This window comes from Pleurodeles waltl, chromosome 1_1 (assembly GCF_031143425.1).
Source record: "Pleurodeles waltl isolate 20211129_DDA chromosome 1_1, aPleWal1.hap1.20221129, whole genome shotgun sequence".
Taxonomy (NCBI): Eukaryota; Metazoa; Chordata; class Amphibia; order Caudata; family Salamandridae; genus Pleurodeles; species Pleurodeles waltl.
This window is the reverse complement of record NC_090436.1, coordinates 703,907,256-703,921,433: the sequence shown is the minus strand read 5'-3', so window position 1 is coordinate 703,921,433 and position 14,178 is coordinate 703,907,256. Positions and strand designations below refer to the sequence as shown.

Below are 14,178 nucleotides of genomic sequence, written 5' to 3'. Positions count from 1 at the left end.
TTGAGGCCAGCCAACAGCTCCAGAAGTTTTGGTATGACCAAAAGGCTGCAATGGTTGAGTTCCAACCAGGGCAGAAAGTCTGGGTTCTGGAGCCTGTGGCTCCCAGGGCACCCCAGGACAAATGGAGTGGCCCTTACCCAGTGCTAGAAAGGAAGAGTCAGGTCACCTACCTGGTGGACCTGGGCACAAGCAGGAGCCCCAAGAGGGTGATCCATGTGAACCGCCTTAAGCTCTTCCATGACAGGGCTGATGTAAATCTGTTGATGGTAACAGATGAGGATCAGGAGGCAGAGAGTGAACCTCTCCCTGATCTTCTATCATCAGACCCAAAAGATGGCTCAGTAGATGGAGTGATCTACTCAGACACCCTCTCTGGCCAACAGCAAGCTGATTGTAGGAGAGTCCTACAACAGTTTCCTGAACTCTTCTCCTTAACCCCTGGTCAGACACACCTGTGTACCCATGATGTGGACACAGGAGACAGCATGCCTGTCAAAAACAAATTTTTTAGACAGTCTGACCATGTTAAGGAAAGCATCAAGGTGGAAGTCCACAAGATGCTGGAATTGGGAGTAATTGAGCGCTCTGACAGCCCCTGGGCTAGCCCAGTGGTCTTAGTCCCCAAACCTCACACCAAAGATGGAAAGAAAGAGATGAGGTTTTGTGTGGACTACAGAGGGCTCAATTCTGTCACCAAGACAGATGCTCATCCAATTCCTAGAGCTGATGAGCTCATAGATAAATTAGGTGCTGCCAAATTCTTAAGTACCTTTGACTTGACAGCAGGGTACTGGCAAATAAAAATGGCACCTGGAGCAAAAGAGAAAACAGCATTCTCCACACCTGATGGGCATTATCAGTTTACTGTTATGCCCTTTGGTTTAAACAATGCCCCTGCCACCTTCCAAAGGTTGGTGAATCAAGTCCTTGCTGGCTTGGAGTCCTTTAGCACAGCTTATCTTGATGATATTGCTGTCTTTAGCTCCACCTGGCAGGATCACCTGGTCCACCTGAAGAAGGTTTTGAAGGCTCTGCAATCTGCAGGCCTCTCTATCAAGGCATCCAAATGCCAGATAGGGCAGGGAACTGTGGTTTACTTGGGCCACCTTGTAGGTGGAGGCCAAGTTCAGCCACTCCAACCCAAGATCCAGACTATTCTGGACTGGGTAGCTCCAAAAACCCAGACTCAAGTCAGGGCATTCCTTGGCTTGACTGGGTATTACAGGAGGTTTGTGAAGGGATATGGATCCATTGTGACAGCCCTCACTGAACTCACCTCCAAGAAAATGCCCAAGAAAGTGAACTGGACTGTGGAATGCCAACAGGCCTTTGACACCCTGAAACAAGCAATGTGCTCAGCACCAGTTCTAAAAGCTCCAGATTATTCTAAGCAGTTCATTGTGCAGACAGATGCCTCTGAACATGGGATAGGGGCAGTTTTGTCCCAAACAAATGATGATGGCCTTGACCAGCCTGTTGCTTTCATTAGCAGGAGGTTACTCCCCAGGGAGCAGCGTTGGAGTGCCATTGAGAGGGAGGCCTTTGCTGTGGTTTGGTCCCTGAAGAAGCTGAGACCATACCTCTTTGGGACTCACTTCCTAGTTCAAACTGACCACAGACCTCTCAAATGGCTGATGCAAATGAAAGGTGAAAATCCTAAACTGTTGAGGTGGTCCATCTCCCTACAGGGAATGGACTTTGTAGTGGAACACAGACCTGGGACTGCCCATGCCAATGCAGATGGCCTTTCCAGGTTCTTCCACTTAGAAAATGAAGACTCTCTTGGGAAAGGTTAGTCTCATCCTCTTTCGTTTGGGGGGGGTTGTGTAAGGAAATGCCTCCTTGGCATGGTTGCCCCCTGACTTTTTTGCCTTTGCTGATGCTATGTTTACAATTGAAAGTGTGCTGAGGCCTGCTAACCAGGCCCCAGCACCAGTGTTCTTTCCCTAACCTGTACTTTTGTATCCACAATTGGCAGACCCTGGCATCCAGATAAGTCCCTTGTAACTGGTACTTCTAGTACCAAGGGCCCTGATGCCAAGGAAGGTCTCTAAGGGCTGCAGCATGTCTTATGCCACCCTAGAGACCTCTCACTCAGCACAGACACACTGCTTGCCAGCTTGTGTGTGCTAGTGAGGACAAAACGAGTAAGTCGACATGGCACTCCCCTCAGGGTGCCATGCCAGCCTCTCACTGCCTATGCAGTATAGGTAAGACACCCCTCTAGCAGGCCTTACAGCCCTAAGGCAGGGTGCACTATACCATAGGTGAGGGTACCAGTGCATGAGCATGGTACCCCTACAGTGTCTAAACAAAACCTTAGACATTGTAAGTGCAGGGTAGCCATAAGAGTATATGGTCTGGGAGTCTGTCAAACACGAACTCCACAGCACCATAATGGCTACACTGAAAACTGGGAAGTTTGGTATCAAACTTCTCAGCACAATAAATGCACACTGATGCCAGTGTACATTTTATTGCAAAATACACCCCAGAGGGCACCTTAGAGGTGCCCCCTGAAACTTAACCGACTGTCTGTGTAGGCTGACTAGTTCCAGCAGCCTGCCACACTAGAGACATGTTGCTGGCCCCATGGGGAGAGTGCCTTTGTCACTCTGAGGCCAGTAACAAAGCCTGCACTGGGTGGAGATGCTAACACCTCCCCCAGGCAGGAGCTGTAACACCTGGCGGTGAGCCTCAAAGGCTCACCCCTTTGTCACAGCCCAGCAGGGCACTCCAGCTTAGTGGAGTTGCCCGCCCCCTCCGGCCACGGCCCCCACTTTTGGCGGCAAGGCTGGAGGGAACAAAGAAAGCAACAAGGAGGAGTCACTGGCCAGTCAGGACAGCCCCTAAGGTGTCCTGAGCTGAAGTGACTCTAACTTTTAGAAATCCTCCATCTTGCAGATGGAGGATTCCCCCAATAGGGTTAGGATTGTGACCCCCTCCCCTTGGGAGGAGGCACAAAGAGGGTGTACCCACCCTCAGGGCTAGTAGCCATTGGCTACTAACCCCCCAGACCTAAACACGCCCTTAAATTTAGTATTTAAGGGCTACCCTGAACCCTAGAAAATTAGATTCCTGCAACAACAAGAAGAAGGACTGCCCAGCTGAAAACCCCTGCAGAGGAAGACCAGAAGACAAAAACTGCCTTGGCTCCAGAAACTCACCGGCCTGTCTCCTGCCTTCCAAAGAACTCTGCTCCAGCGACGCCTTCCAAAGGGACCAGCGACCTCTGAATCCTCTGAGGACTGCCCTGCTTCGACGACGACAAGAAACTCCCGAGGACAGCGGACCTGCTCCAAAAAGACTGCAACTTTGTTTCAAGAAGCAGCTTTAAAGAACCCTGCAACTCCCCGCAAGAAGCGTGAGACTTGCAACACTGCACCCGGCGACCCCGACTCGGCTGGTGGAGAACCAACACCTCAGGGAGGACCCCCGGACTACTCTACGACTGTGAGTACCAAAACCTGTCCCCCCTGAGCCCCCACAGCGCCGCCTGCAGAGGGAATCCCGAGGCTTCCCCTGACCGCGACTCTCTGAAACCTAAGTCCCGACGCCTGGAAAAGACCCTGCACCCGCAGCCCCCAGGACCTGAAGGACCGGACTTTCACTGGAGAAGTGACCCCCAGGAGTCCCTCTCCCTTGCCCAAGTGGAGGTTTCCCCGAGGAAGCCCCCCCTTGCCTGCCTGCAGCGCTGAAGAGATCCGTTGATCTCTCATAGACTAACATTGCAAACCCGACGCTTGTTTCTACACTGCACCCGGCCGCCCCCGCGCTGCTGAGGGTGAAATTTCTGTGTGGGCTTGTGTCCCCCCCGGTGCCCTACAAAACCCCCCTGGTCTGCCCTCCAAAGACGCGGGTACTTACCTGCAAGCAGACCGGAACCGGGGCACCCCCTTCTCTCCATTCTAGCCTATGCGTTTTGGGCACCACTTTGAACTCTGCACCTGACCGGCCCTGAGCTGCTGGTGTGGTAACTTTGGGGTTGCTCTGAACCCCCAACGGTGGACTACCTTGGACCAAGAACTGAACCCTGTAAGTGTCTTACTTACCTGGTAAAACTAACAAAAACTTACCTCCCCCAGGAACTGTGAAAATTGCACTGTGTCCACTTTTGAAATAGCTATTTGTGAATAACTTGAAAAGTATACATGCAATTGAAATGATTCAAAGTTCCTAATGTACTTACCTGCAATACCTTTCAAACAAGATATTACATGTTAAATTTGAACCTGTGGTTCTTAAAATAAACTAAGAAAAGATATTTTTCTATAACAAAACCTATTGGCTGGATTTGTCTCTGAGTGTGTGTACCTCATTTATTGTCTATGTGTATGTACAACAAATGCTTAACACTACTCCTTGGATAAGCCTACTGCTCGACCACACTACCACAAAATAGAGCATTAGTATTATCTATTTTTACCACTATTTTACCTCTAAGGGGAACCCTTGGACTCTGTGCATGCTATTCCTTACTTTGAAATAGCACATACAGAGCCAACTTCCTACAGTTAGGAAGTGTCCATGAGTCACCCTCACCCACTGCCTAGTGAATCCTACCAAAGTAGCACCTCACTCACAGCTCATCAGAACACTCTCTGAAATTGTTGAAGGACAGGCGAGGACTGGCCCGGCTGTTTGAGACTTGAAGTACCGGATCTGCTTTTACCTATACCCAGGACTAGGAAGTGGACTCCAACGGTCGGTTGGCTGACATCCTATGTGGCTAAAGGGACACAAATACATCTATGAGGCCTTTTTCCTGACATGCCCAACTAACCAGTAGAAACTAGACCTGAACTGGACCCTCATGGTGGCATCTACTGGACTGAGTCCTGGCACCTAAATGTCATCCATGAGGTAAATGCTAAAAGACTCTGAAACGTTACAATCCAATATCCAATTTCTAAGGGACTTCATCAACTACAACTTTGGGCTTGCCCTGCTGGAGGGATCGAGCTCCATAAAAAAGACTAAGGACCTGATTTAGAGTTTAGCTGGGAGGGGTTACTCTGTCACAAATGTTACGTTATGTTATGTTATATTATATTAGGTGAAAGAAATTTAGAAAATGCACAATTACACTGAGGTGCCTTGGCGCCACAAACGTGGTGGATATCCCGTCCACCATATTACAATTCCATGATAGCCTATGGAACTTGTAACATGGCGGATGGATATCCGTCACGTTTGTGTTGGAAGGCCCCCGCCGCCAAACTCTAAATCAGGCCCTACGGGCGAAGGTAGAAATCTTGACCGTGCAAAGGCAATAAAAGTGTCCACTTGATGCAAAAGTTTCAGTAGTCACAAAATTGTAATTTCTACCTGTTAGAAATGGGGTCTTTGGTTGACAGTCAGGTTACCCCCTGTTCAAGCAAGGACCCTCACTCTAGTCAGGGTAAAAGAGAATCACCCTCAGCTAACCCCTGCTTACCCCCTTAGTAGCTTGGCAGAGCAGTAGGCTTAACTTCAGAGTGCTAGGTGTAAAGTATTTGTACCAACACACACAGTAACTTAATGAAAACACTGCAAAATGACACAACACCAGTTTAGAAAAATAGGAAATATTTATCTAAACAAAACAAGACCAAAACGACAAAAATCCACCATACACAAGTCAAGTTATCAATTACAAATCAAAAAGAGTCTTTAAGTAGTTTTAAAAACACACTAGCGCTGCTACAGTGAAAATGTACCTGGTGCGCGTCAAAAATAACCCCGCACGGGTGGGTGTGCGTCAAAAATAACTTGCACGGCGGTACGCGAGTCAAAAATCGAGGCGCACGATGATCCGAAAATCCCGCAGCGCAGGTTGTGATCTCCCAGCCTCCGTCAGCGATGCTGCGCGTCGTTTCTCCTGCTCCGTGCATCAATTCTTCGGTCGCGTTTCCTGCGAGTGTCGTTTCTCAGCTGCAGAGCAGGCGCGCATCGTTTTTCTCAGCCGCAGATCGGATTCACGTCAATCTTTTCCCCGCACAGCGCTCTATGCGTGTTTTTTCTTGTCTTTAGGCTGCCAGCTTCTCCTTTCAGGGTCCCAGGAACTGGATGGGCACCACAGGGCAGAGTAGGAGTCTCTCCAGAGACTCCAGGTGCTGGCAGAGAGAAGTCTTTGCTGTCACTGAGACTTCAAACAATAGGAGGCAAGCTCTAGATCAAGCCCTTGGAGATTTCTTCTCAAGATGGAAGGCACACAAAGTCCAGTCTTCGCCCTCTTACTCTGGCAGAAGCAGCAACTGCAGGATAGCTCCACAAAGCACAGTCACAGGCAGTTCTTCTTCCTCAGCTATTCAGCTCTTCTCCAGACAGAGGTTCCTTTTGGTTCCAGAAGTGTTTCTAAAGTCTGTGGTTTTGGGTGCCCTTTTTATACCCAATTTCTCCTTTGAAGTAGGCCTACTTCAAAGTAAGGTCTCTTTTGAATGTGAAATCCTGCCTTGCCCAGGCCAGGCCCCAGACACTCACCAGGGGGTTGGAGACTGCATTGTGTGAGCGCAGGCACAGCCCTTTCAGGTGTGAGTGACCACTCCTCCTCTCCCTCCTAGCACATATGGCTCATCAGGATATGCAGGCTACACCCCAGCTCCCTTTGTGTCACTGTCTAGTGTGAGGTGCAACCAGCCCAACTGTCAAACTGACCCAGACAGGGAATCCACAAACAGGCAGAGAAATGGTATAAGCAAGAAAATGCTCACTTTCTAAAAGTGGCATTTCCAAACACACAATCTTAAAATCAACTTTACTAAAAGATGTATTTTTAAATTGTGAGCTCAGAGACCCCAAACTCCATGTCTACCTGCACCCAAAGGGAATCTACACTTTAATCAGATTTAAAGGTAGCCCCCATGTTAACCTATGAGAGGGACAGGCCTTGCAACAGTGAAAAACGAATTTAGCAATATTTCACTGTCAGGACATATAAAACACATTACTATATGTCCTACCTTAACCATACACTGCACCCTGCCCTTGGGGCTGCCTAGGGCCTACCTTAGGGGTGTCTGACATGTAAGAAAAGGGAAGGTTTAGGCCTGGCAAGTGGGTACACTTGCCAAGTCGAATTTACAGTTAAAACTGCACACACAGACACTGCAGTGGCAGGTCTGAGACATGATTACAGAGCTACTTATGTGGGTGGCACAACCAGTGCTGTAGGCCCACTAGTAGCATTTGATTTACAGGCCCTGGCACCTCTAGTGCACCTTACTAGGGACTTACTAGTAAATCAAATATGTCAATCATGGATAAACCAATCAACATTACAATTTACACAGAGAGCATATGCACTTTATCACTGGTTAGCAGTGGTAAAGTGCTCAGAGTTAAAAAACCAACAGCAACAGGTCAGAAAAAATAGGAGGCAGGAGGCAAAAAGATTGGGGATGACCCTGCATAAACAAAAAAGTCCAACACTACCTCTTGGAGCTTTTACGCCAAACCAACGGCTTAAGTGCAACCTCATCCAGTGGCGATCTGGCTTCAAGAGAACTTGGGCGATACAGCTTAAAACATTGCTCCTGTAGAGGATTTTGACCTCTATGGCAGAAACTAAGTCAGAAGGTAAACTCTTTCACTGGGATGAATCCGCCTGCTGACCTGACCCATGCTCTGTCGCAGCCAGCCTAAAACCGTGCTGCGGTCCCAGTTGACAGTGACTACTGATTGGTGCTTTTCTTCCTTTTTCTGCTTTTTGATGTAATTCTTTAAAAATGTATATCTTTGGATTCCCCTTATTGTATTGTTATCACTTTGGGACCATTTTGCTCATTAAAGTATTCTCTATTTTTATAAATTGTTTTTAGTGTGATGGTTTTTGACTTTTTAACTATTGTATTGCTGTCCAATACATTACACATTTTTCTAAGTTAATCCTCGATTGAAACTGTCTTTTACCCGGACAAGATGATGGCCTTATTCCTTGTGGTGGACTCATAGACACCCCAATTAATATCCTACTTTCTTACAGAGAGATTTTAAATGATCCCTTGGCATTCATTAAAAGTAGAAATGAAAGCCCTATTCTGGGGCCTTTAAATGACAGGAGCAGCAATAAAAGTAAAGTCTCATTGCAGTCACTGTGCAAACTTGATTATTAAGGTACGGTGAACTACTGATCCATAAACTTCAAACTACCCTTGGAAAACAAATTGAAAAGGTACCTATGTTCTTTTTAATTTCTAACTGGGAGGTACCACTTTAAGGAGGACTTCTGCTGGACCCTCCTAATACATGTTTAGCCGCCCTTAGTGCATTTCCAGCATTTATCCAGAAAGCTTTTTTCATCCTTAGAATCGCTGCTTATTCTTTCTGTATTATTTACTTCCATGCCTGCGGGAGACATTAAGCACAGATTGGGCCTGTATTGTCTCCTGAAGAGTTTTGATAGCCCAGGATGAAGTAATGGGACCCTCCCCATTTCACTAATGGGTCTTAGGACTATTGACCATCTAGCACCTCTGCCAAGAGATTGAAGAGCTGTTACTAGCTTGCATCAATACTTACCATGCTTGGTTCTGTGGAGGTAGAAGCGAAATTCAGGTTGATGCACCCGAAATGTGTGTCGACGTTTTTAATCTGTTGACTGCTGCTGACCATACAAGGAGGAAATAGCGTATTTGTCTCCTTGACATCTGGACTATGTGTGTATAACAGAGGCCTTGTTTTTAACTAACGGACATGATTGTTGGTTTGAGTAATTCTGTGGTGTCTGGGGGCTAGACTGATTTTGTTCGTTTTTTCTACTTTGCGATTCTCATTCATGTTTGCTAATGTATGCTTGTTTTCTGGTTGGTGAAAACTGAGATATTGGTTTATTAATTAAATCCCAATGACGAAAACTATTAATTTGTTAAACTACTTATTTTGATGATTAAATATTGGTTAGGACTTGGAAGAGTTGTGTGTATTGACCTGCAGGATAAGTGGGCTTTCTTTTGACCTTAAAATCCCACTTCCTGTTGGTTGTTGAAGCAAATTCGATCATTAGTACTTTGTTTGGCCTTAGGTTGCATTAGTGGGTGTAAAAATCTGAAGAGTCCGATTCTGTGAACCATGATCTTGGAATTACACCTGTGACACTTTCACACACCTAAGCTGAACATAGTTGTGCAAAACAGTTTGCAATCCAGACCCACACTGTACGTTTGAATACTGTCTTATCACATAAGTTCTTTTGGGCACCTTGCAATTCTGTAACAATTCCTCCTAATATGGACTACAAATTGTTTATGAAGCCAAGTTTAGAATGGAAAGAACATTCTTCCTATCTAAACTCATGCATAATGAAACATGAAAAGCATCATGCAAGATAGCAATAGGTTTAAGACCAGACTGATAAAGTATTGCTGACCTTTTTTTTGCTACCAAGGTGTAAGTACCTCCAGGGTATTAAGGGTTATAACCAGCCTACTAGAAAAGGTATTCTATCGCTTGCAATACCTACTACTTTTCATCATTGGGTGTTCGTTTTCAGCTTGCCAGCTATTTATTGCAAGCAAGGTGTGCTTGTAAAACATCAAAAACAATGAAAACATGCATTAAATATAGGAAGAAGGAAATATTACAAGTGCATTCCAATCAGTGTTTAGAAGGCTGAAGAAAGGCAAGCTGGCCCAACTTACCACACTGGGCACTGAGTGTTTCCTGCTGTGCTGGAAGGGTGGGGAGTGTTTTTGCTGGGTGCCAGGTAGGCCGTGTGCCCCGTCTGCCTTTCTTGGGCGTTTGCAAACAAACAATGCAAAACAAATGGGTTCAAGTATGCCCAGCCAGACCATGCTTGCTACAAAACGATTTGTTTTTTCAGTTAGTTGGTTCCTGCCTCCTGTAGGGTCGTCACAAACAGCGATGACCTTCATTCAGGGCTAGGTGATGGGGGTCTGTTGTAGTAAGAGTCAAAGATTCCAGTACATATAAGATAAAGACTCGAAATTCAACGGACCGCATTTCTCCATAATGTGAATATTACAACGCATTTATGTTTAATATATTAAAATATACCATTGCCTCGAGCGACAGTTTCTATATGTGATAGTAATCATGGACTTAAAAACATTCATGCCCATTCGCCACTGCCCTGACAATGATGCTAATAGTGAACCAAGGGGGAAGCACTTCCGTTTTGCCCCTTATATATCGTAGGGTGACATTATAGTCTTTTCCACTTGTACAACACACACCCTGCACTATGTATTTAGAGATGCTCTCATGGTGATGAAGGAAAACTGGTCAGTGTGTTAAGGAAGGCGAGGATCACTCAGTTTGGTCAAGGGAAGCTGGGACTGATGCGAGGTTTCCTGTTTTCCAGTTGTGTAATTCGGCCACTGCTTGGTTATCTCTTCCCCTTTTAAATCAAAGGTTACTGCTTTGTGTTTAAGTCGCTTTAAAATACACCCGGACTACCCATGTTACACCAGGATTGTTGGTGGTAGTGCTTAGGGAGAATGAGGTTTTAAAGCAGAAACTGAAATTGAACCCAAAACACCCACCCTCGATGAGTGCCTTGAGACCATTTGCTCCGTGTAGCTAAAAGTCGTTATTCATTGTCATCCATTCTTGAATTTATTTATCCACCCACACCTCAACCATCCAACTATTCATTCACTGAGCCATGCATCCATGTCTACAATGTTCTGCCTTTCAATGACAGGGCAAGGTTACATGATGAAAAATCTGTTGTAATGCACTTTATTTTTACTTTTTTCAAACATTTCTTGAGGAAAGAACTCCCCTCAAAGTCCCCATGCATTGGTCAAGCTTGCTCACTGCACTCGCTACATGGAGTTTGAGGGCTGTCCTGAAAAAAATTTCCAGTGCGGCTTTTGGTTCCCAGTTCGGGTTTGAAGGCAAGTGAACTTATTTCCTCAAATAAGCAGGGGCGGCTCCTTCTCAATGGCGAAGGAGGGCTGATCCCTAGGCTAAACCAGGAGCTGAAAAATAAAACAATATATCATCATGGTTTTTATTTTTCAGCTCCTAGCTCGGCCAGGAGCATGTGAAGGGGGGCTGCGGCCACGGGAGGGAGGAGAGGGGAGCGGCAGTGGAGTCTGTGCACTTCTGTGTGTTTGACCGGCCATCTCAGACCAACCAAACACACACACGCACTTAGGTTTCTCCAACCCTGCTGTGCTACACAGCTGGGTTGGAGAAACTGCACAGGCTCCATTAAGCTGTCTGAGTGGCAGAACAAGCTGCTGAGACCAATCCTGGCACTGCTCTCATGCTAAGTTTAGCATGAGAGCAGCACCAGGATTGCTGGGGAGCCTGTGCTGGTGTCCCAGTGAATGCTGGGACACCAGAAGAAGAGCAGAGGAGTGAGGCAGCAGGCGGCGGCAACAGGGACAGGTATTTTTTTTTGTTTTTTGTTTTTTTAATTCCTCCCGTCCTACCCCCTGCCTCTCCCCTTGAGATTTGTGGGGGCTGCCACTGCAAATAAGGTTATTAGATGATTCCATGTCATCAGGTACAACATGCCTTTCTTTTAACAATTCACTGTATTCTCTAACTTGGAGTCCTGGTTACCTTCACTGAATCAATTTGGATAAAGTACTAAATCACAATATTTTGTAAAAGAAAAAAAATTGATTTCAGTGGCCCACAGTGACACAGAGTTAGTGCCAGCGGTGTAACGCAGCGCCCTGCAGCCCCAGAAGCATGGGGGGCCTACCCTTCACGGGACCCAAGCCTTCAGGGGGCCCACATTCAGGCCAAGGCCAATGAATATATGTGAGATATCACAGACTCAGGGGGTTCCTCAGCACAATTTGTAGGATGTTGGGGGGGCTTCATTTTGTGTTGCGCCACTGGGAAGTGCACGAACTGCAGACACCTCAGCTCAGAAACACGATGAGGAAACTGCTGTTTACTGTTTTCTGAGCTTTGCTTTCTGTAACTCGTGCCTTAACCCTGAGAACCCTTGGTTAAGCACAGTGCATCTCCATAAAAACATGCACACAACTCTGCCCTGCTTCCATGCACATATTCATGATAGGGGCCCAGAAATGTCTCTAGTGAGGAGAATGGTAAAGCATATCCGGTGCTTTAAACACCCAACAAAGTTTCAGCACGGATGATATGATGGAATGTTAAGAAGCAATTGTGACTCCTGGAACTGTATGTACTGTAAAAGGGCAAATCCACCACACAGCGAGATTAGCACAAATACAAGCGGTAATTATAAAGGGGAAGGTGACAATGTACACTCTGTATGCTAAGCCCATATAAACGTTTGATTGTTTTTATTTTAAACGCATTATCAAATAATTGTGGGGTTGGGCTTCCTCATGCATGTCATTGTTTCTAGTGAGTTTTCAACCAACACGGCCCAGAGCTGATCGGATCATCGGAAATTACTGAGGTTTTCTCTTTAGCCTTTCTGAAACAGAGATGATCAGTCAATGAACACAAACCACTGACCAGCTGCCGTTCTCACTGCCTAATCGTGGAGCGAGTCTAGCTACTGTGTTGTATTACAGGGGACTGACGCAGGCCCCTGCAGTCCCTGCGGTGCAACTCTGCCCCAGTCCGTCATGGGACCCCAGTCACCCGAAGTCCAATGAATATCTGTGAGATATGGTAAGCTCGCGCGGCCCTCCTCATCTTCTACAGGGGGTCTCCCCGTCACTTGACGTTACGCCACTGCTGTAATAATAAAGCTGACCACCACAGGTTGTATCCCCAAACATTCTCTCCCGAGGTGCACGTGTGGTGATGCATTAGCTGCAACTGACTTTTAGAAAATTAAAAAGCAGTCAAATGGGGGTGATACGAAACTCCACAAGGTAGTTCGTTTTTTTCACTTTCTAGGGACCCCCTCGGAGTTTTATCCCGGAAGGAGCTGCTGTCATCACGTTGTCACGTAAGCAATCATCAATGTGATGACAATTCGAGGACTTACCTTAGGAAGACAGACCCGTTGCTGTCCGTAGGGCTGAGCTGGGCATCATCGCTGGGGCTCAGAAGGGCATCCTGCTGTTCGTCAAGCCACACCGAGTCATCAGAAGACAACCTGCTCATTATTTGTTCTCAGCTGAAAGCCACAAACGTTTTGTCTATTTGTGAAAAAGAATGAAAACTACGAACACAAAGCAAGCTCGCTCCGCAAAGGCCTGAATGGCAGACCCACTGTTTGCTCTCAAAGGCTGGAATATACTGTTCCCGGAAATACGCTGCTGGCCTGGCTCCAGGTCGGACTATGTTTTTATCAGTCAATGAGTAACATATTATTACGAGTTTGTGACAAAGGGAGGATTTTTTTCATGGCTGCTTATTATTCTCAACTTTCTGTCACGGTAAGATGTTCGGACCCGATGAAACTACGTAGGATGATTTTTTTTTCAGTCAGATCAGATCCTCTTTCGCGGCCCACTTTTACCGCTGCGCATTCACACCTTGAGGCTGACCCGGCTTTATCCATTGTTATATGAGCGTGAGCGATAGGGAGAGGTGGCGAAAGTCAATATTGGAAATGTTATCAGACCGGCTGCCTTTTACAAGTCTGGCGGCAATAAAGTGCATTACTTAAACACCAAGCTTCTTTTGTGTTTAAAAAACGTATTCTAGGGAGGCATCGATGTATTTAAAACTGCGCAAGGTCTACTTGCAAGAACTGCGTATGATCTGTAATGTCGAGTAGACCTTAAAAGTGACAGGAAATATTTATGTTAGAATACAGCGCATTAGCATTCACACGAGTAATGCGATGCATTACTGTAATTGCACAGCTTGTACACTTACTCCACTTAAACTGGAAGAGCCGCGGGGAGGGGCAGAAGGAACAAATATGCAGGGGGGACGCAGAGGCCTATTGTATTTAGAGCACATACAAGCACAAACATGACCACTGTGCTCCAGTAAGGTTTTAATACGGCTCATATGAAGAAAGATATTCCGCGAATGTAAAATATAGCCTCTAAATTAGGCTGCCAACATCCAAATTGCTGCCACACATGAAGTCCTGCTTTACTCTCTATAGCTTTTGAAGTGTACAGTATCCTGTCTGGGTTTGCAGCTTGTGTAGAGAACGCAGGTTTAGCGCCGTGTCACGTGCGCTGTTTTCTCTGTATTGCTGCTATCGCGTTCCTGAGATTGTAACTAACTTTTCCCTGAAGGACACGCTAGAGCATAAAACGTGTGAGAGGGCTGCACTTTTTAGTGATCTTAGTAATAGCTGGCCATACCCAGTGC

General features: G+C 46.3%; 1 protein-coding gene across 1 annotated transcript in view; it reads right to left on the bottom strand.

Moving 5' to 3' along the window:
- GRAMD2B (GRAM domain containing 2B) overlaps positions 1 to 13,089 on the bottom strand; it is a 424,374-nt gene extending 411,285 nt beyond the window's left edge. The window contains exon 1 of the mRNA XM_069227207.1: positions 12,890 to 13,089. Within this exon, the coding sequence (XP_069083308.1) occupies positions 12,890 to 13,008 (119 nt within the window). The 5' untranslated portion in view covers positions 13,009 to 13,089. The remainder of the gene's footprint in view (positions 1 to 12,889) is intronic.
- Between the last annotated feature and the right edge of the window lie 1,089 nt (positions 13,090 to 14,178).